The 23925-nt window shown below is 40.4% G+C and overlaps 1 protein-coding gene across 1 annotated transcript; it reads left to right on the top strand.

Annotated features, from left to right (window-relative positions):
* Window positions 1-799: 799 nt before the first annotated feature.
* CDO1 (cysteine dioxygenase type 1) lies at window positions 800-13611 on the top strand. The gene is made up of 5 exons (XM_019727833.3): window positions 800-1421; window positions 4296-4373; window positions 6508-6662; window positions 11778-11947; window positions 12866-13611. The coding sequence occupies exons 1-5, from the start codon at window positions 1252-1254 to the stop codon at window positions 12893-12895; spliced, it is 603 nt and encodes a 200-aa protein (XP_019583392.1). The 5' UTR covers window positions 800-1251; the 3' UTR covers window positions 12896-13611.
* Window positions 13612-23925: the final 10314 nt, after the last annotated feature.

Here is a 23925-nt window from a genome sequence, read left to right as displayed (position 1 = left end):
ATCTAGACCTTTAGTAACCTTAATCCAAATTATTCCCTGGGTCCATTTATGAAGAGGAAGGAATCTATACTTGCATTTCTTCTGTACCTCACATTTTTTCTTACTTTTCATTCATACTTAATTTGCATTGTTCTCCAAGCGTGCTAAGTACTATGCACAACATAGAAATGTGTTTCTTTACGTGTGTTAACAGTAGGCTCCTTCAAGCACATGCCTAGAATTGAAGGATTTAAATAGCCTAATTAGAACCCTTTAAATTTCTGCATTGGGAGACATAAAGTCAGTATTTTTTTTCACCATAAATTGAAACATCAGGTCTTTGCACTGAATATCTTTTTAGGAAGTGTTTGATTTTAAAATCAAAGAGGGACACAGCTTTCCATCGTTTCACTAGTCTTGCTTGAGATCTGAGTCTCCTTTGTCAAAATGTACTTTCAGTACAGTACATTCAAGGTTTTTTTAAAGGAAGACGCTTATGTTCACCTAGCCTGGAGCGCATTATCTACAGTTTCTATAGACAAAAACAGTAACTCTCCATCTTGGGAGAGGAATCCGTCCGCAATCTCCCAAGCTCTTCACAATTCCTCAGCTCTGTTTGAGAGGCAGGGTCCCCTTTCTTCCTCATCCAACCCCAGCTGTCTTCTCCCGACCACTGCGGTCTGCGTCCCTGCGTCGCGAGCCCCTGCGGTCCAAAGGAGCCAACGGGAGCGACGGCGGGGGGCGCGGCGAGAGAGGTTGGGATGGGCTGCCAAAATGCGTCCTGTTAAGGTGGGGGAGAGGTTGCGCGAAGCCCACTCCGAGTACCAGGACTCGGGAGGGAAGGGCTCCTGCGTGCGCTGGAGTGCTCAGAGGGTTGGCGCCAAGTGCGTGGGCCTTGCCCGCATGCTCTCGCCTCCTCCACCACCTTCTTCAGGTCGCACCCGCTTTTCCCCACCCTCCGAGGGCCATTGGTACATTCCCGCTGACTCTAAGAGCTTAAAAAGGGCCCGCGAGGCTAAACCCAGCAGATTTGGTCCTGATTTGTGTTCTCTGCGCGTCCTCTGCAAGCCCAGGCCCGCCACGCTGCCCTGGGGGGTTGGGGGGGGTCTCTTTATATCTTGGCCAGGGATTCTTTCAGCTGTGGTCTTCGAGCGTTTGGGGGTTTTGTGTGTCTAGCTGGCAGCTAGGGTCCCTCGTCCTCGGTTCCTCGGCTTGCCCAGCACCCCTCCGAAGCCCAGCAGTGAGAAGGGCGCGCCGCCACCTCCGCGAGGGATGGAGCAGACCGAGGTGCTAAAGCCCCGGACCCTGGCCGATCTGATCCGCATCCTGCACCAGCTCTTCGCCGGCGAGGAGGTCAATGTGGAGGAGGTGCAGGCCGTCATGGAAGCCTACGAGAGCGACCCCGACGAGTGGGCCGTGTACGCCAAATACGACCAGTACAGGTGAGCGCGCTGCAGCGGTGCCCGCCGAGGACCCCCGGCGCGGGCCTCAAAGCCCAGGGCGCCGACTCGCCGAGTCCGCGGAGGAGCGGGCGTGAGGGGTGGGGTGGGGGAGGGGGCTTGCTCCGGGAGAGCTCGGGCGGCGCAGCGCCCGCCGCGCCCACGCTCCCAGCGCCCAAGGGTCTTTGCCGCGCGCCGGTGCTGCGCCGCCTCCGTGGGCTGCGGGGCTCGCTGTCCCGAGGGGAGGCCACGGCGCAGCTAGTTTTCTATTCTCACGCCTCCACCTCCGCTTCCAAACCGCCACTCCTCCTGCTCCCGGCCTCGGGATCAATGCCCTCAGGCTCTAGCCGCCTGCCGCCCTAGGGAACCGGCTGGCTGGACTAACGGAGGGTGTTCCCCAGAGAGAACTACGTCAGCCGTCTGGAGAAAGGGGTAACGATACAGGACACAGTTCCCAGACGCCAATTCTCCATCACTTCGCCCTGGGTCGCCTACGACCGGGCACCTGCCAACAGGCATTTTTTGTATCTTGAGGTTGTCAGTTGCTCTTTTTCAATCTGTGGTGCCCCCTCTCCCAAACCAATTTAACTTCTCAGACTGAGGTTTTATTTCAACCCACTGTCAGGCTCGCAGATTAAACGAATGCCTATCTTTCTGCCCTAAGCAGTATTACTTCTTATCCTTAGTTCTGAGGATCTGCAATGTGAATTGACGAGCGCTGTTTCCCAGCTACGCTGGAGTGAGATGCCCTGGGAGGCCGGGTCCTTTGCAGCCCCAGCTTGCTGATTAAGTAAAAATGAATCTACCAATCCGCTGGGGCCAGAAGTAAAATTGAATCACCGTGAAGGGTGACGGGTTCATCTCCCGAAGGGAAAAGCTAGAGCCTCAGTCTCAGGTTAGTAGGGTTGAAGGTAGTTGAAAGAGACGAACAACGAAAGATTTAAGTTTTCCGTGGGAGCAGTTTTTGTTGATCACTTCACTAAACATACCTGGCGTGTTTGGTAAAGTTGTTGGCAAGGGCTGCTGCTTACGATTTGAAATAAAGTGAAGCCTACTTAGGGTCCCATTTTTCACTTGCAAGTAGCTCTAGGATATTCTCTCGTCTCCTATGAACTCAGTTCATGGTGAGGTCCTTCTGTGGCCGCTAATAAAGCTACCAGCGTCTAGTTTTTAATTGTGCCATCAGTTCCAGATAACTGAGGGATTGTTATGAGTCAGATACTGTCCCAGTCACTCATGACCTCACCATAACCCTATGACATAGGTACCATCATTCTTATCCCCGTTTTACAGATGAGGAATGAATGGCAGGCAATAAAAAGGTTGGATTACCTGCACAAGGTCATGCTTCTGTCACGTAGTGGCTCCAGTATGCAAATTAGCATTGTTCCAGAGCCCACATTCAAAACCACTACCAAACTTCTTGCAGACATATGGTGCATAATAGTTTTCTTCTGCCTAGATATACTATTGACCAAGTGAAATTAATTAACTGGAATAAGCTGTAAGGGCTCTTAATCTTTAGAACGAGAGCGTTTTCAGAGGCCTTGAATTCATCTTGATTGACAAGCTCTGAACCATTTGAAATGCTACCACTTGGATTGATCTATTCCACAAGTATGTGAGGTGCAGCTAATTAAGATAATAGATGTAGTGCTGGGTGGGCAGTTGGGGGAGGAAAGAGGGAGGGAGAAAAGAGCAGAAATCAATTTGATTTGCATATAATAGGTGTCCTAGCACTGTGAAAGATTCTGATCGCTGACCTTGGGAAGGCCAGTGCAGAAGAACCAAGACAGAAAATGTTCCAGTGTGGGCCAAACAGTGAATTCTCTGGAAGAAGCTCCAGAGAAGCAAGAGGGATGGTGGAGGGAGAAGTAGGATCCTGGTACAGGAACCGAATTTACTGGGAATTAAAGGCATTTACTAGGAATTAGAGGCAGTGAGCACGGCTCCTTGCTAAGTCATAAGGGGCTACTAAGTGAGGATGATTGACATCTAAAAAGCTTTTACTAATCAACTCCATCAATGAACCTGCTTAGGCAACACCTGGCCTGCAGCCTGGGGGAGGAGAGGGAAGGGAAGGGGCATGTGAACAAACAGTATCCTAAAAATTGGGTAAAGATTGCTTTCCTTAAAAGTGATGTTCTAAATGAATGTCATAATTATCAAACTTTCTAATTAGATGATGTCAGTAGTACCTCTTGGACCAACAGAAAATTTAAAGTTTTTTTTTTTTTTTCTCTGATGGTGTGGTTGTTTTGGTTCAGGATTTACTTTGACTAATTACTGTTTTCTCATCATTGTAAAAGATTCAGTTACTTCCTATGTTCTGGTACTTAGGTCAACCCCCACCCTATTTGTGGAGGACTTTTCATTAGCGGTACTTTTGAATGTGGTTTGTGTCTAGGCTATCGGAAAACTAAGGAGAATTCTGTAACAGCCATTTAATAAAACCTTGTTTCTCAAGTTCTGGTTGAGCTAGGGGAGGAGGGAGGAGAGACAAAGCAAAACAATAGCTCATTCTTGCCTAGAGCACTAATACACTTTGCAAATACCTTCTGAGAGAAACTTGGATTCTTTTTTATCAGTTTGAGGCAGTCAACGGAGAATCGAGGAATTTGCTTTTTTTCCTGTTAACTTTTCCATGCCATTAATTAAAACTGAGAAGCTGTAAATGTGGTGATGCAGAATACAAAAAAAAAAGTCCAAAATGAACTGTGAAAAAATATTTTTCATTTGTGCTGGATTTCTCATAAGAAAGTTACTTAGAGGCAAAAATAGTAACATCTGTAAATGAATGGTACTTTGTGACACACTTATTTTTCCCAGTGCTTGTTTCATCAACCAAATTCAAACTTCTGAATACATTCTTTTTAGGTACACCCGAAATCTTGTGGATCAAGGAAACGGAAAATTTAATCTAATGATTCTATGTTGGGGTGAAGGACATGGCAGGTAAGACAACTATTCATTCACAGATATTTATGAGAGTATTTCAGCCTATGAGATGTACAGAGCCAGGCTGGCCACAAGTCGTGAGAGCACTAACAAGTATCATTTTGTAATTATTCATAATATCCACTAATCTCAAAAAAAAAAAAATCTCATGGGAATTAGCATGAGGGGTTTAGTCATATACCATGCACATCAAAACCAGCCCCCAAAATGAATAATAAATAAAAAGAGGTAGTAACCAGTTTATCTCTCTCCAAACTTTTATGGAATTGTACTAAAACTTGGCCTTTGTTTTAAAGTGTGTAAACAATTGGGGGACCAAAGACCAAGTGTCCAGATTTGGAGCTAGAAAAGCAAGTCACAAATTCAAAAAATGTTTTTCGTTTTTAAAATGAATTGCTTACTTTTTTTATGTAGAGGGTAAGGCAAGTTAAACTAATGTCAATTCTTTGAAACTTGCTTTTTAAATTGTCCTTAGTTTAAATATTTGCTAGCGTTATTACCAATTGAGTATTGTTATCTCTTTCAGCCAATCCTTCTCAGTCTTGAGAATGGTGAAACCAATAATCCAGACTCATTTTTGATGGGAGAAAGGAAACGTGAATTTACAAGTCTTGGAAAGTTTGGTCTATAGAGTACTGTATTTTGCTGTGTATAATACACTTCCATGTATAATGCACACCCATGTTTCTGGCCCAAACTTTCAGGGAAAAAATCTTTTTAGTTTTTTAATTCAAATTTTTATTTGTTTACATTTAGGTACTTGTTTTTTGTATTATAAAGGAATTTTAGCATTTTTTAATATATTACAGTATAAGAAATTTTGTGTAACAAACAATTATAAAGCACAAGAATAGATACAAGGTAACAAGAAATTTTATGTACTGGTAACAAATTTACAATATTTACCCTTCATAGAAGGCCAAGAACTCTTTGTTGTTGCAATTTCCTCATGCATTTAACAAAATCAATGATCGTATTCCAGGGTATTATTTTGCATACAGATGTTGTTACTGGTTTCTAGAGTTACACTTTTAATTCATAAGCATAAGTAAAATAATAAAAAACATTCATATAGATATGGAATTAGTACTACCCATGTACAATACGCATCCTTATTTTTCTCTCCCAAATTTGGGCAAAAAAGTGCACATTATACACAGCAAAATACGGTACATTTATGTACTCATATGGGGTGAAGTTGTTTTCACTTACTTTCTCAGTATTTTTTTAAAGCCAATTATATGTCAAGAGTAGGACTAGGCTCTGGATTTAGGAAAAAGTTCTTATGGTACAAATATGGGTTAATAGAATTCAACGTATGAAGTAAATACCAAAAATGTATATAAGTTCATATACTTTAATCAACTTTACAACTAATCCTACCTACACTTAAATACTATGTACTCTAACATTGTATGAATAAATTCTTTCCCCAAATCCAATTTACTTTCTATCTCCCAGCAATATTGGGACATACTAATTACAAGTAGCATACTCTAAATCTGCAAAGCATTAACATTATGTATACATTATGTTATAATTTTAGGGTGGTATAATTTTAGGTATAAAATTATATACCTAAACTTTAGGTCTATAATTTTAGGGTGGTAATGCACACACATACCTTTTGTCCCCCAAAGGAAGGAGAAAAAAGGCCTGAGAAAAAAATATTAAATGTTAAGTGATCTTCAAAGTGTGATGCAATTATTATAGATGATTATTTTTGTCTTTTCTGTAATTTCTCCAGTGTAGTTTTATAATCAAGCTTTAGCCCAGCTTAGCTGAGTTATTAAAAGCTATAGTTTGTAGAAGATAAAAGTCTGCTGATTTTGTGTTTCTTTTATCAAAGTAGTATTAAAACAAGATTTCTAAAAATTAACTGTTCTTTAGTAGAGGTTATTCATGAAAACTGTACCCTTTCTGCGCATTGATGTGGAAAACATTTTATTATCTTGCCCTGAACAATGTTGAATTACAAATTGATGACATTTGAAAATCCAGCTGAAATGGATTTTGTCCTGGGAGCTGTCCTACTGGACAGTGTGCAGCTGTGAGCTCTGGGCTGACTGTTACTGCAGGTCTGGGTACTGGACCATCTACTGAGTTCAATTGTTGTTTTGTGTATATATAGCAGTATCCATGATCACACCAACTCCCACTGCTTTTTGAAGATGCTGCAAGGAAATCTAAAGGAGACATTATTTGCCTGGCCTGACAAAAAGTCCAATGAGATGACCAAGAAGTCAGAAAGAACCTTGGGGGAAAACCAGTGTGCCTACATCAATGGTAACAGCCAATATCTTTCTCTAAGGGCAAGTGGGAAAAACTTGGGACTCCCATCTGAAATATGGGTTACTTATATATGTGCAGTATAACTTGGATTGTGGAGTCATGATTTCAAATACTTGGGAAATGATCTTTTTTAAAGTTTTGCATCTGAATTGGAATCACTATTAGAAACACATGCATGTAAATTAGTGCACACCAAAAAGTCATTTACCTGCCAAATCTTAGGACAGTTAGAATCAAATAATGAATTTACATATGTAGAATCTTTTAATAAAGGAGTAAGGCCACGTTGGAAATATTAGTCTGTGATAGAAAATGTAAAGAAAAGTTCTGGAAGTGGTTAAGAATGCTAACTAGTCCCTGGTTTTCTAAAATGCATACAACATACTTAAAAGAATATTCTCAAGGGAAACTTTACAAAGCACATTATTTAGCAGTGGTTTGTAGATCTCTTACCAAGAATTCAGTCTTTCCCCGAAATGTGATATGGGAGAGCCAAGTGCTTTTTAGGCGAGGCAGCGATTAACATTTGTATTCTTAAAGCAGGTAGTAACCTTCCCAAAAGCTCATTAAAACTTATATGAGATGTTATTCCCATTTATAGATGATATTACAACACATAGGAAGATTAAATAACTTGTCCAAGTCACTCAACATGTAAGTAGCAGTCAGGCGTTGAACTCAAGCAATTTGACTCCAAAGGCCACACTCTTAATTGGGATGCTATCCCACTTACATAAAATAAAATAGTACCGAGATTTTTCTGGCAAAGTAGGTTCTTTCTTTAAAGACCAGTACTAGCCTTGATACTTGGCCTAAATATGTTAATTAGTTTAAGAATGCAAGCCACTTAGAAAGGTCAGATTGTACAGTAGTCCACCCTTATCTGCGGGAGGTACATTCCAAGACCCCAGTGGATGCCTGAAACCGCAGGTAGTACTGAACCCTATATGTACTGCTTTTTCTTATACATAAAAATACCTATGATAAAGTTTAATTTATAAATTAAGCACAGTAAGAAAAGCTATGTAAATGTGGTCTCCTCTTTCTGTCTCAAAATATCTGATAACTGATCTTAATAACTGAGATAACTACTAAGTGACTAACGGGCAGGTAGCCGATACAGCAGGCTGGACAAGGGATGATTCACGTCTGGGCGGGATGCAGCAGGAGATTTTATGCTACTCAGAACAGCGCAAAATTTAAAACATATGAATTATTTCTGAAACTTTTCATTTACTATTTTTAGACTTTGGTTGGCTGCAGGTAACTAAAACTGCAGATAAGGAGGGGCTACTGTGTAGGACGTTTTTTCCCTCCATTCACATAACACAAGGTATTTCTTATGTAGCAGGAAACTCTTATTTGAGAGTTACTATATGATAACAGCAGCCATCTTCCCTCAGAACTATGAAGGTAATCCTTGTCTTTTGGTTTCCAGGCTTCTTCTCGAAAGCCTGCTGCAATTCTCATTCTTGAATCTCTCTGTGAAACCTATTTTTTCGTTCTAGAAACTTTGGAGATCTCTTTCTGATATCTTTTGTGTCAGGTGTGTGTGTGTGTGTGTGTGTGTGTATGAATGAGGCATACCAAACTTTCAAGAACAAGTTTGTTGCCCATATAACTCAGAATAAAGCGAAAAGCCATTCAGAGTAATTACTTTCAGCTAGTCAGAGTCTTTATGAAACTAGATTAGGTCTTAAAGAATAGGTACTTTTTTCAAGAGTCTTCAATACAAAAGACTATTGGAGCCAAGCAGATAAGGTAAATGAGCCATGCAGGCTGGGAATAGGCTGTAGAAACTGACGTGTGCAAGCCAGGGGGCACCAATGGGCAACCAGCTCCAGCAAGATCATTCTGATTTCTTTTTCCATAGAAGTGGGAAATTCCAATTTTTGTGGGAAATTTTGCCAATCGGTAAAATACTGGGTGGGATAGCTAAATATTTCTATAGACTAATTATCCATATGATCAAAAGTCACAAATTTACAGCCTTTGATTTTTACAGATGTAGGCGTAGGACTGCAGATAGTGATCAATGGGAAGGATGTTTCAAATACAGGGGAAAACATGAGTGAAGGCACAATTGTTGCAAATAATAAAAATAAAATAAAGGGAACAAAGAAGAATGGGTTTAGACAGGAGTAGAGGAAGAGTAAAGTGATGTCAGGGCCTGGCCCTCCAAGACCAGCCTAAAGTAACAGCTTGCTTTGGTCAGCAGAATATTATCTGCGAGTATTTTGATCAGTTTTGGTACCAGTATACACCATAGGGTGGAGAACAGGGAGAATTGGGGCAAGGAGACCAAATTACCTGTTGTAATAGGCAAAAGATAGACATAGCCAGGACCAAACTGGCATCCGTAAGTATCACCAAGTTCTACATTACAGTGACAGAGGGTATACCATGGGGATAAAGGAAAGGAGGCAAAGACCAAAAATAATAATAATGCTGGGATTAACAACTGGGGTCAGATATGAGCTTCATGTGCTTCTCTAAAGGATAGCTGACTAGTTTTTGCAGAGTCTTGCAGAATTGTCCAGCGTGCATTGAGTGGTATATGTACTTGCAACTGGAGAAACAAATAATTGACTTGTATTAGCGCAGTCAGTTCTTAAGAATGTTGAACTTTTGTTCAAAATTGTGTTTAAGCCAGTATATTATGAAAGCAGTAAGCCTCGGAATCAAGGAGTTTCTAGATCTGAGAGTTAGGACCTACGTGTTTTTAGAAGTGAGGAAAACTGAAGATTCTAGAAGTTGTGAACTATTTAAAGGTAATCCAGCTAGATAGTCCAGCTGGGAGTAGAACCTAAGTCTTCTGCTTCTAAGCTTAGCTCTTCTTTACCATGCAAGCTCATGGACCTAGATCATGAAGCATAAAGCCAAATTAGGTGCCTATATTTCTACACTAATTTCACTGAATTCTTTCCTTGATTAATTCTCAAACTCTCTCCTAACTATAAATTTCTTCCCAGCATATTTTTTTGCAATTGTGTATCTTGTCATTTCTTATTTTAATCTTCTTGAAGACATCTCCAGGGCCTGTGGACCTGCTTCAGTGTGAATTAGGTCATCTCCAGGCCAGGGCTCAGCTGTCATGCTGGGGTCCCCTCACATTATCCAAGCTTTCCCTTTGCTGTCTTCTTTGCTGATCCCCTTGTTTCCTGATCTCATGTCTGCCTCATTCTTGGTCCATGCCCTTGTTTTGGTGGAGCATACCCTCCAGTGGCTCTGTGAAAAAGGATTCGTGGGAAGAAATTTTTTGAGACGTCTTATATTTAAAAATCTCTATTCAACCCTTGTAACACGAATGATAACAGCAGCCATCTTCCCTCAGAACTATGAAGGTAATCCTTGTCTTTTGGTTTCCAGTCTTCTTCTCGAAAGCCTGGTGCAATTCTGATTCTTGAATCTCTCTGTGAAACCTGTTTTTTCGTTCTAGAAACTTTGGAGATCTCTTTCTGATATCTTTTCTCTGTCCCCACTATTATAGTGATGTACCTTGTTTCATGACTCATTCATTGTGCTGGGTTCTTACTGGGTTCTTTCAATCTGGAAATTCATGTCCTTACATTAAGAAAATATTCTCAAGTTAATTTCTTTGACTTTTTTTTTTTTTTGCTGTTTCTCAAATTCTCACTGCTCAGATATTAAACGTCCTGAACTATTCCTCTGATTTCTTTTATCTTTCTATTTTCTGTCTTTGTTCTTTGAGTTTTGCTCAGTTTTGGTTCCAACCTTCTACTCGGGTTTTTGTTTCTGCTATCACTTTTTGTTTCTTAAAGCTCTTTTTATTATTCTCTGGTCCTTTTTATAATGTTTTATCTCTGAGGATCTTAATGATAAGGTGTTTTTTGTATGTGGTTTTTTTAAGTCTTCTCTTAAATAGTTTCTGTTTCTAGTTGCTTTTTTTCAGGTTGCTCTGGCCTGTGTTTCGTAATAGAGGTCTTGCTCAAATTTCTGGTGGCCTTGGCTGCGTGCTAATATTTAAAAACCAGAGACAGAAAAAGTGAATTAGTAGCTCTGAACACTGGACTTCACTCTGGGATAGTCTGGCAGAGCTTTTTCCTTGAAGAAGAACCAATGGCAATATCTTTAGGGATTTGTTCTTGCATAACCAGATTTCCTGAGAAGGTGCTTTCCAACTCCTGCTGGAGAAAAAATTCCTTGTCTGGCATCATTCTGACAACTAGGTGGTGAAGAAAGGAGATCTTTCCATTCAATATGTAAATTGACTTCAGTCACCTGTTTTTCACCTGTCCTGAGTTCATCTACTATACTTGTCCTCTAGAGTAGCTCTCAGGCTAGAACCAGAGGGAAGGAGAGGGAGAAGTGGTGGAAGGGATTTGAGACTATTTAAATAGGCTTTCAACCATTTCTTATATTGTTAGCCCTGCCTTCATCCTCATTTCCAGAAATGCCCATGCCGCCAATTCCTGAGCCGTTTCGGAGTTTCAAGATATAAATCAGGTTATTTCTTGGCTATCCTCCTGCATAGCTGAGGATTTAGCTTTCTCTCTTCTGCAAAGCTATCCATCTACAGTTAACCCTTGAACAACGGGTTTGAACTGTGCAGGTCCACTTACACATTTTTTTTCAATAAGTACCTGTACAGTTTTCCATCTGAGTCCGCAGATGCCAAGTGCCAACTGTATGCATTGATGTGTACGCCATTTTATACAGGGGACTTGAGCATCTGTGGATTTTTGTATCCACAGGGAGGTCCTGGAACCAATTTCCCCCATGGATACTAAGGGACAACTTAAGTTTTGGGGGAGTCAAAAGTTACACGCAGACTTCTGACTGCAGGGGGTGGGAGTTGGTGCCTCTAATGTTGCGTTTCAAGAGTCAATTGTACTTTCAGCCTTTTAAGTTTTTATGTTTTTTCCTATTACCTTTGTGGATCTTTTTTATTTTACTGCAGCTGTAGGGGGTTTTCAGGAAAGAACAAAGTACATGTGTCTCATTATCTTTAACCGGAAGTTCAATTCTAACCAAGTTCTATTAATTCCGTATGTATCCAGTTTATTTACAATCTTAGGTGAGTGACAAAATTTTTACCTACAGCTATCATCTAAAATCCTTCATCTATTCTTTTTGGATATTGTTTAGATTCCATTGGCTTACATCGGGTAGAGAATGTTAGCCATACGGAACCTGCCGTGAGCCTTCATTTGTACAGTCCACCTTTTGATTCATGCCATGCCTTTGATCAAAGAACAGGACATAAAAACAAAGTCACCATGACATTCCATAGCAAATTTGGAATCAGGACTCCATTTGTAAGTATAATTTCTTTCTCTTAGGTTTAACTACTTTGTGGGTTGGCAACGTTACACTATGCATCGCTTTTTTGTTTTATATATTATTTGAATATTTTGTTTTAAGTATTCTTTAATTGAAGTTTAGATGAACCTTAACTTAGGAGAAAGCCCCATTATATCCTAATTCTTTTCTTTAATTTTGAAGACTATATTTTCCATTTATTTTTAAAAATGCCTTAAATTAGATGCAAAGAATTATTTATTGAGCAAGTTCAAAATGAATGCTCATTCCTAAAGAAAATGTTTTCATTTATTGGAATAATAAACTGAAACCTGTATTATTTCATATAACTTCTGCTGTGACTTAATATTCTTACGTCTAATTTGCTGGGACAACACACAAATAACTTACATAGTTAATCTTTGAAAAGTTTCAGGCCCTATTCTGATGGTACAAATAAAGAAACTTGCCTATTTTGATTGCCAAGTTGCTTTTTCTTTGAGTAGAGATGCTATTCAGACCACAAATGAGAACAGACTATCTAATAACATGTTCCCTCTAGAGGAACAAGTGCTTCCACCTAAAAAATAATAAGGAAACCAGCAGTCATATGGAATAGCAATCTCCTACCTCTCGTGAAATAAATTGGCCATTTAGGGAACTGTTAAGACTGTAAACAACTCTCATGAGTCTTATGAAAGTACAGCCTTGGAGCGAAAAGCGAGGGCAGAATTTTCTCAAGTGTTTGCCCCGCTTTGTTTTCTGCATTTTGATCCCCAAGAGCGACTCTTATCGCAGGAACAAAACAACAGGGCTCCATTGCCATAGCTGAGTTTTCATAGTCTGATAAGAAAGCAGGACTGCTTAAGTAGAACAAGCTGAAATGTCTGGTGTGAAGATGCTTATACAGCTTTCTTTTTTTTTCTTTCTTACAGACAACTTCAGGATCACTGGAGAACAACTAAGGAGAATCAAGGAGCTTTTACTTTAAGGTCTGCTGAAAGTTTTGCCTTGGACGGGAAGGCCTCCCACCATTTGCTGTTCAACAGTACACTTTACAAAGCCAATACTTAGATCTCCTGTAAGCCAGATGGTAATTATAAGGCATGAAGTAAGCAAATAGTGCCCTGAGCTACTGCAGAAGAAAAATCCCACTAAAGAAAAGAAAAAGGCTTGTGATTATAAAGGCCAAACCAAGTGCTCTCCTGGTTTTATCCTCTAAATCCATTGAACCATCCTGGAAATGTCAGTGAAGGTTTTTATAGCTTTTGGAAACACTTTGGTCTCTGAACTGTAATTAGCAATAAATAAAAACAAGACACCACAGCCATCAAATGCCTGCCTTGTTACTTGGATTACTAAATGTAGATGTCTTTAGTATACTTTGTATGTTCTTAATGTTTGAAGGGAATTTTTTTGAACCTATGAATTTTGTTTTTTTTCAGTCTTATGTTACAAATTCCTGTTCTATTAATAGGATCTTATAAATAGAGAAATGTAAGGTACCTTGACATTTGGTAACGAAATGAAGGACAGATGATTTAGAAAAGTACATGTACCCAAACCCACAACAAACCAAAAACATAAACTCATGTCTAGTGTGTCCAGTGGTCATAGTCAAAAACTTTGTGATGCTACCCAAATTCCCAAATAATTTTAATAAAACTGGATTTGAACACAATTTGAAGTTGTCTTTCTGTTTAAGCTGATAAGAATTTTATAAAATTCATAGTTTCTTAGATTTCAGTAGACTACCAAAAGCACAGCAAAGTATGATTTTTATGATGTAAGAATATGAGAGGGCCAAAAAGTGCATTCAAAAGCCACGTACCCTTTGTGGCATTACTTGTGTTCACTAACTGCCTGGAGATACTAACCTGTGTGGCTGAATGTAGACATAACCAATTTTGCCTGAAAATTTTGTGTGGGTCTGAACAGGCAGACCTCGTTTTATTGTGCTTCGCCTTATTGCACTTCACAGATGTTGCGATTTTTACAAATTGAAGGCAAGAGTTTCCACCAGCAAAAAGATTACAGCTAGCTTTATCGTGGTAGTCTGGAACTGAACCTGCAATATCTCCGAGGTATGCCTGTTTGTGTTTTAATGTGAATTATTTCCCAACATTTAAAAACGAGATTTCATGGGAAAATAAAGTGCAGATTTCTGCTTCTTAAAAATTTGAAGTACCTAGCAACACTGCACCTGCATTGCATTTTCATTGACATTAGTTATCTAGGCTAGGGTCTGTCCCTTAGATGAGGGATGCTTCCAATCTGTGGCAGCCTCCAACTTGCCTGTATCCCTTGAGTTTGCTGTCCCTACTTCAGGCAATTTCTTAGGAACTTAATTACAAAGTAAAGTTCTTTGAAGACATTTCTACATAGGTCTGGCTGCATTTATACCGTCTCAGAATTATGTATATCTTTGCTTCCTCTCATCTTTGAGAAGGATGTTAGCATTTATTGAGTGCTTACTATGTACGAGGTATTGTTGTAAGTTGTTTATGTGTAGTAACTTAATTTTGTTAGTATAATTCCTAATGAATTAGGCACTGTGTTGGTTTTCTGCTGCTGTAACACATTATCCCAAACTTAGTGGCTTAAAGCAACACAAATTTTATTTTCCTTTGGCTCCATAGGTCAGAAATCAAACAGTTTCACAGCACTAAAATCAAGAGGTCAGCAGGGCTGCATTTCTTTCTGTAAGTTCTGGGTAGGATCTATTTTACTGGTTTGTTTCTTCTAGAGATGGCCAGCATTTTGTGGCTTGGTATCTCCTTCCTCCATCTTCAAGGCGAACAGTGGCTGGCTTAGTCCTTTTATATCTTAGCACTGACCTACTCTCCTTCTCTTGGACTTTGAAGGACTCAAGTGACTAGATAACATCTCCATCTCTAGGTTGTACCCTTATTTATATCTGTGAAGTCTCTTTAGCCATGTAAGCTAACATATTCACAGGTCCTGGGACAGGATGTGGATCTCCGTGGGGTCCTGCCTACCACAGTTTGCCCTCTTGCTCCCAATGAGCCATGTCTATCCCACGTGTAAAGTAGCTTCACCCCATCCCAAGATCCCCAAAGTCTCATTCCATCACAATGCCAACTGAACTTCCAAAAATCTTATCTAAATCTCATCAACTCAAGTTCCAAATTCTTTAAATTAGGTATGGTAAGGTGGTGTTAGCCATCCTGGGACACAATTCTTTCCCATAGGGAAACCTGTTAAGCATAGTTTAGAAACTTACCAAAAGTTAACCAGCCAGGAAATTAGAGCCAGGATTTGATTCCAAGCAACCTTCCTTTAAAACCCATTCTCTTTATAGTCAAGCCTTTCAGGGTAAGAGAAACCTGGGCCACTTCCAATTTTTGTGTTTCCTCTTTTTAAACAACAAAGTTATGGTATATTTATATGTTTGATAAATAAATTGTAACACAACGGATGGGGTAATACCCTACGTGTGACAAATAACGGCCAAATTTGAATTTGAGGATCCCTGTGCATGTGAGGCCCAACCTAAAGGGACGCTCTGGTTGTCCGGGCCGTCCTGCCCACCCTGACCTCTGTGACCGCCTCTGATCTCTACCGCCCACGACAGAGTTCACGGAGAAGCAGCCATGCTTCTCCAGGAGCTCAGCGCTCACTTGGGTTGATGAGGTGGATGCCCGAATGGCAGGGCAGTGAAGCCATCAAGGGCTCAAAGGCCTTTTATGTAGGAGGGAGAAAGAACATGAGGGCTGGAATCTTGCTGGTTGCTAAAGGTGAATGGGATGTAAAAGAAGAAGCCGGTAAGGACCTGAGTACAGACGGGAGGAACGCGCCCTTTGCATGAGGAGACAGTGAGAGGTGGGTCTGGTGGTGGGCCCACACCCCACCTTAGTCCTCCATCCCTCCCTTCCCTACAGCTCGAGCTTCTGCAGTTGCTCTTCCCTCTGCCTGGAATGCTTTTGTCCAAGCTCTTTCCATGGCTGGCTCCTTTTGCCCTTCAGATGTCAGCTCAAATGCCATCTCCTAAGAAAGGAATTCCCCAGCCACCCTATCTAAAAGTAAAATCTCCAGGCGTTCTCCATCCAATTTCACTGACGCACTTACGGTTATCTGAAAAGTGTCGTTATTTTTTCCACTCCTTTATCATTTACATCCTACTAATAGGATGCAAGCCCCATGGGGTAGAGACGGTGTTGCATTTACTGCCGTATCCTGAGCACGTAGACCATCCTTGGCTCACAGGAGGTATTCGATAAATATTTATGAAATGAATGGAAAAACCCTCAATCTCCTTACATAAGAATTGTATTAACAAACCCTTGATGCTGTGCTGTCTTCTATGTGCCACCAAATCAGGGGTGCCGTGTTATTTTTATTAAGAATGGAAATTGTAAGGATTATTTTTTTAAGCCACATTCTTCTTTCGTAAGGCCCATGTCAGAGGCTTATCTTTTGATGTGGGCTCACTAAATCATATACTTAGACAAACTAGTTAATGAATGAAGGGCTTTCATGGACAGGGACAGCATTAATTACCCCCATTTAGCAATCAATGGTGCTTAGCCTTTTTTATTTATTTATTTATTTATTTATTTATTTTCTGATTCACAGACCACTTTGAAAATCTCTGAATGCTAAAGAATTTCTCTCCAGAAAGGCCAGCACACAACAAATATGCATACAATTTCAGAAAAGATTCCTGGACCCACTGAAGACCATTAGGGGCCCCAGTTAAAGAACCCTGTCATATGTGAGTCCAGAAGTGTGGGAAGTGGTAGTTATTTTCTGTGATAGGAGGATATTAGCAAACTCGGTGACAAGTTAACCTTTGAAAAATCACAACAGGGTTTCTAGGAAACACCAGAGGCTGATGATACTTTGTCCAAGGCATATCCACACATTTCACAAGATCTGTTTTCTTTCTTTGCAAAGACATCACAAAAGGATAAAAAAAAGTTTCACAGCTTTATCCAGTTGGTAGATGCTTTCTTGAAAAAGTATATGTGGGATAGTGAAATAAGCCAGACACAGAAGGATAAACATTGTCCGATTCCACTTATATGAGGTACCTAGAATAGGTCAATTCATAAAGACAGAAAGTAGAACAAAGGTTACCAGGGGCTGAGCGGAGTGGGGAAGGAGAGTTATTGTTTAATGGGTACAGTTTCTTGGAGGGATGATGAAAATTATTTGGGCGTAGATAGTGGTGATGGGTCCACAGCAGTATGAATACATTTGATGCCACTGAATTGTATGTTTATGAATGGTTAAAATGATAAATATTATTTATGCATATTTTCCCATCATAAAAAGTTATTTCTAAAAAAAGCATATGTGGGGAAAAATGCGCCAGTGTGTGTGTGTGTGTGTGTGTGTGTGTGTGTGTGTGTGTGTCTGTGTCTGTGTGTGTTGGTAAGACATACTGCCGTAGCAAATGCAAACACTATGAAAGGCATGCAGTGAAAAGTTTCCTTTTCATCCCTCTCCCCAGGCTCTCAGTTTCCCTCTCTAGAGGTAACCTATATTACCAGTCTCTTGTGTTTCCTCATTAATTTTTTTCCATGGTTTATGCACAGGATAGCACCCTAAAGTCCATTTAGTTAGGCACATGTTGTACATTTATAAGGAGACCTTTCCATATCAGAATACAAACCATTCCTCATGCTTTTGTACTGCTGGCTACGTGGTATTCTGCTGTGTGAATGTACCATAGTTTAGTTTACCAGTCCTCTATTGATAGACTTTGATGCAATTTCCAACCTTTTACAACTGCAAACAATTCTGTAATGAATAACCATGTATATAATGTCATTTCACAAACATCAGTTGATTGTTTCTTTATTACAAAACAACTAAGATAACTGAGCCCCAGGAAGTGAGATAACAGGAAAAGGTCATGGCAAGCGGCCCTGGCTGAAGAGTATCCCTTCTGTTTAGAATCTGTCACCTGACATCATTGCTCTTCAATGCAGCCATTTCAGTCTGTGCATTTGTCACGTTTGTTCACTGGAAGCCTGACATTCTGAGAGATGACTTATTACAAACAAGAAAGCCCACATGTTTATGAGAAAACTAATGATCTGGTCATAGTCAGTTTAGAATTCTGCCTAGGAGAGTTGCTTCATTTCTGACGTTTATTTTTGTTTGTTTTTATCACTAGGCTTTTTGAGTGGTTGGAGAAGATGTGATAACCCTAGGTTCTATTTGAAAACATGCCTCACGGGTTGCTTAATGAGGGGCATTTTGTTTGTAAGTAATTCACAAAGAGACATAAAGAAACTGAGACACTGACATCTGCTGGCTATGGGTTTTAGCACTGATTTAAACCTGTCAGCAGACTGTGAGACTTCCTAACACAAGCTCAAGGACATGGTCATCTCTGCTTAAAATATTTGCATCTCGATATCCATATACTATAGCGATATGTATAATGTTTACCTAAAAGTACAACCAGAAAAATTCCTTGCACGTAAGGAGTAGAAATACGGAACTACAGAGTGATCTAATGCGACTGAAGATGGATTAGCCTTCGATGCCAAAAGCCCTCCTAGGCATGTCACAGCAAGAATAAACAGTGTCATTACCAGAACAGATCACTGCAATACACCTTTCAGCGAAAGCTGTATGATCATAATGAGTTTATGTTGGATTCGTCTAACTGATAAATATAAAATAATGATATCATGGAATCATAAAGATGAAACGTACTTGAGTGAGTACTTAGCCAAACAAGTCTTTGGATAAATGAAGAAACTGAGGCAGGTGAGGTTAAGGGTAACCAACATACCTGAGCAATGTTGTACTCGTGCAGGTTCATACAGCCCCACGGGAATTCTGCAAGCTGATTGGTAGGTTAAAATTGTCTGTGGTTGGGAGTATGTACACTGTGGAAATCTGTCAGTGCTACAAATCAGGGTAGATCTCTTCCCCAGAGAGTCTTGTTACACACCTGCCAGTGTACCATCGTAGCTAAGGCCATTCAACCAATTCAAAATACCATATTTTGCCATGTATAATGAGCATTTTTTTGCCCAAATGTCTGAGGGAAAAATAAGGATGAGCATTATACATGGGTAGTACTAATTCCATATCTATATAAATATTGTTAATTCTTTTATTTATGCTTATGAGTTAAAAGTGTAACTCTAGAAACCAATAACAATATCGTATGGAAAATAATACCCTGGAATACGATAATGGGTTTTGTTGAACTTACCACAAACTTGCAAGGACAAAGAGTTCTTGGCCTTCTATGATGTGTAATTATTGTAAGTTTGTTACCTGTACATAAAATTTCTCATACCTTGTATCTGTTCTTCTGTTTTGTAATTATTTCTTACATAAAATTTTTTCTACTATAATATGTTAAAAAATAAATGCTAAAATTCCTTTATAATACAAAAAAAAAACAAGTTCCTACATATAAACAAATACAAATTTGAATTAAAAAAATTAAGACGAAAGATTTTTTCCCCCCTCTAAGTTTGGGCCAAAAACGTGGGTACGCATTATATACGGGAGTGTATTATACACAGCAAAATATGGTAAAGACAAGATTTGCCTGGACTATTTAAATATACATTTCTATCCTTTAATTTTTATTGGACTTCTAAATTTTTTAATCATTTTTTGCATATGTAGATATATGTTATTGTCACTTCAGAGAAATCCTTTAAGGTAAGAGAGATACTATCACTCCTTGCCTCATTTCAGAGATGAGGACACTTAGGCACGTGGAGATGAACTATTTTACCCAAAGACACACAAGTAGGTAATGGAAAAACCAAAATAGATGTTGGTTCTGCTCAGGACACATTGTACCTTTGGCAAAAGAGAAAAACTATTAAGCAGAGACAGAAAGTCAACAACGTGACCAACGCCATGGTGACTCTCTGGCTTTCCTGTCTGAAATCTGTCAACTGGTTCCTGACTTCATAGTTAAAAAAACAAACAAAAAACTCATGAGGTACTCAGGCTGGATGGGAGAATGAAGAATTTTATTTTTCCTGCGTGGATCCAATTAATTATTCTGTCATAGCAGAGGTTGGAACTAGGCTTTTATTCCTACTTAATTGACAGGGCACAAGTTACAAACTTTGAGACGATGTTTACAAGTTCTACCCCATGGCACCAGACCAGTATGTTTTGGTTAGGACTCACTCATTTGCAAGTGACAACATGTCACCCAAACTGACTTGAACAAAACAAGCTCATGTAACTGCAAAGTTCAGGGGATACTCAGGCAAGGGTAGATCGAGGGGTTCAAACACCTTTTAGGACTCTATCTTGCTCTCCACCTTTCTTGACTCTAAAGTCTATGTGTGTGGTAGTAAGAAGATTCCCAGTATCTCCCAGCTTACAACCTCAGTTTTAATTTTGGCAGTCTTTCCACAGCAGTTAAGGAATTTAGCTGTACGGGTTCTGATGGTATCACATGCATGGTGACCAGCAAGGTATGACCTCGGCGCTGACTTGAATCGTGTGTTTACCTCTGGAGTCGGGTAGAACCAGTTCCCCAAATCAAATAAATAGGTGTGGGGAGTAGGGTCACCAAAGAAAATCAGGATTCTCTTAGGAGAAGAAAGGGGAAAGGGAAGACTAGATGCTAGGCAGACAAAATCAACAGATTTCTTCTACTACATAGGAGCTCAATAGATAATTGTTGAATTATGGATGAAGAAATGATCAAAGATCATAGCAACTAAATCACCATCACCTTTTTACTCCTGATGACACTAATTCAAACAATTCAAGAGTAGTTGTTATTCTTTCTCTTGCTGGTGAAATTTATAAAATACCCCATCACTCCCCAAACAGAGGACTTTACAGACAGACTCATGGGGATGCCCCAAGGAAACCACTAGTATCTAAATATCCTCTATCAGTCCTAACCCACATCAAAATTCTTCCACCAGACTTACAGCTCTGTGTAATAGGAGGCAAGTGGGCTTTTCGCATTGTCCCAGACTCTAGCTAAATTCTAAGGTTGAAAATAAAAGGTGTCAAATACCCATCATATTCTAAAGAGATCAGTCACTAAGAGTGTGGGGACAGAACCCCAGAAAGCAGTTTCCAGGCTCTCAGCCTCACATAGAAAGATGCTGGCTCAAGTAGTAAATGGCCATCAACTGTGATTGGATGGGCATCAGCTGTGGCTAGTTGGCCGTCAGCTGTAACCAGTGAGCCATTGGCCACTAATATAACTGCTGTGGCTACGCTAGCAGAAAATGGGGGCTAGCAAGGAGATGGTGGCTGAGCTAGCAAGAGCGGATTGCAGAGAGGCAGATTCCGCCAGAGAGAATATGGTGATATGACTCCCCTACTTATGGCTCCGTGGGTGTTCCTTTTTGGCCTCACCATATCCTGCGTTCTCTTGTGGGGAACGGGGGCAGAGACCTCGCCAGACGCCCCGCACGACAAAGAGGTTGGAGTAAGGTATTTCCCTTCAGGGTTCACTAGGAGCTGGTAGACCTGTTGTCCTAGCAGCAACCCTAGCCCATCAACACTCCCCACTCTGTATAAAATAAGGCTGAGGAGTTGGAGTCTGCATTGCCATTGTGAGTTACTCAAATCCTTTTCCTAATGTTCATTCCTAAATCCACATGACTGCGTTAAGTCTGTTAGGACCACACGCCAGCTCCTGCTATGACCATACTGATGTCTGCTGCCCACCCCCACCATCCACTCTAATTTCTCCCTTCTCCTCCCCAACTGAGCCAGATTTTCCATTCAGATCTTAGAATTCCCTGTGCTTTGGCCAAATAACACTCTCCTACTTCACTGGCTTTGTTCTTCTGTCTCCTGCCTAAAATACAATCTGCCCTGTACCTGATTTCTGAGGATAATAGCAACTCCTCTCTCAGGCCCAGCTCAAACATCAATTCTTTGAGAAATTTCCCCAATCGGAGGGAATCTCTTTATCTTTGGGCTTCCATAGAATTTCATTTTAACTTTCTTGGAGCACTTGCCACATTCGCTCTAGGTTACAGGAATACCAGATAACATACCTCAGTCACTGAGCAGCCCCAGAGATGGCGTCCATTCAGCAGGCCATAGCTAATTCTTATTGCAAAACAATTTTTTTTTAAAGAATACTAATTTTGTCTTGTTTTGCTACTTTAGAGAAATCAGAAAGAATACTGGCCATTGAGTTTTGTTTTTTTTAATTGTATTTCCCTCCCTCATTTCAGGGACTAAAGAAGTGGCTTCAGGACAGCCTCTCTTCTCCCCCACTTTTTTATTCAAAAGCTTAAACTGATGGAAGAGATTACGGTGGGTGTTCAAGGGGCAGGTAGGGTGTAGAGGCAGGCTCCTAGAAGCCTTTGTGGATGGTAGCTAATGGAAAAGGACGTGATTTCTTTTAGTAGGACCTGTGCCCCATTCCCTGGAAGTATTTTGAAGAGTTGATTTATGGTACACCTACAAAGGTTGGACTCTGAGAACTAGTACCTCCAGCCTTAGCACAAAGCAGGATTTTTCCAAGGACCATGAGGATTTAAGCAATAAGCCTATCTGTGATAACAAGGTGAACTGAAGTATAGAGGCATTTACATTCTCAGCATCACATAAGCTTCTTGAATTCTTGTGTAATCCTGATAGGGGGTCGGAACTCGCTCCAATAAAAACCAAAATTGAGTTTCCTGTCAGCCTTATAAGATATTGGCTAAGAGTTGGGATTACTTTGGTTCACAGAAAAATAAAATAACATATCTTCTAATGTAGGATAAGATCCTGGCTGCTGGGAACTGAATGCTGAATCAAAAGGGCTTTCCAAGCTTAGTTCAGATTCATAGACTTGTACTCCACTGGCCCCAGGGCCAGGGTCTGCTAGGAACACCTGGATTTATAATGCAGAAAAGGTCCAAGTCATGAGTAGAAGAGCACAAATAGTGTAAGAACAGAGGTGATGTCATCCAGGGATCAGGTGACCACCTACAGGCTATGAGCTGAGAGATGCGCTTTGTCTTGCCTCCTTCTGAAAATGTGCACTTCTGCATTATGGCAGCTTATAAAATAGTCATTCTTGGTCCCTGACAAGCAACAGACACTTATCAGAGATTCAAAATGTACATCATCAATAACAAATACAGTAGTTAAATGCCTCCTATAAACATGTGTGAACCATAGAAGCCTTTAAATCTTCATTAGGTCGGACATGAATAAGTGTTATGGGATGACTTGGTGTTTTTAGAAACTTCAGTGACATTTAAAAATTGGGAAAATAATATGATTTAAAAACTGCAAGTACTTTGGGAATTCACTTACGTGAAAGACTCTTTGTTCATGGAAAATATTTTCAGACAGTCTTTTATTAACATCAGTAACACTCAAGGAATCAAGGGGCCCTAACCCTTTGCTTTTGGGGAAACTGGGATGCTATCATTTATCTCAATAACGATCGTTGAGATAAATAACCTAAATGCTCTGGGTGATCATATGAATTGGACTTATGTCTCTGCAGACTTCGTTGTTACTTTGGAATAAATGGATCTTTTCTCTGTAGAGACAATGTGTATGGTCAAGCTAGTTGCAGAGACCTAGAGGTGAGGCAAGACAGCCTCACAGTTACCTCCCCCTGCAGAAGAAATGGTGTAAAGGAGATCGCCTGGCTTGGAGTGACTCTGCAGGAGTCCCTCTCTCAGTGTTGTTCAAGACAGAATGTGCCCAACTTTGGCAAGGTAGGAACAGTTGGACTGTTTTCTTTGTAAGTGTTCTGCTGGAGCCAGAGGGCCAGATCACCTCCAGAGATAGGAAGGGAGGGGGTGGGGCAGGCTTACCCTGAATGGGGAGGGTCTGTTTCTTCTCAGCCATTCTGGGAAGAGACAGATTCTGGCTGAGCGAAAGACTAGATGAGCCACAGATTAAAGGGGGGTGAAAATTCCTTCTTCTGCCTCAGCAGAAAGCTGTAAAATATGCAGCAAGTCTGATCATTTTTGAAAGGGGGCAGGGCTGCTTCCTCCAAGTTGAGGAGGCAAGAGGCAGCCTTTTAAGGGACCTCAGAGCGGGTCTG

Source organism: Rhinolophus sinicus, chromosome 3, assembly GCF_057876585.1.
Source record: "Rhinolophus sinicus isolate RSI-liver-muscle chromosome 3, RSI-T2T, whole genome shotgun sequence".
In the NCBI taxonomy this organism is placed as follows: Eukaryota; Metazoa; Chordata; class Mammalia; order Chiroptera; family Rhinolophidae; genus Rhinolophus; species Rhinolophus sinicus.
This window is presented reverse-complemented; position numbering and strand designations above follow the sequence as displayed.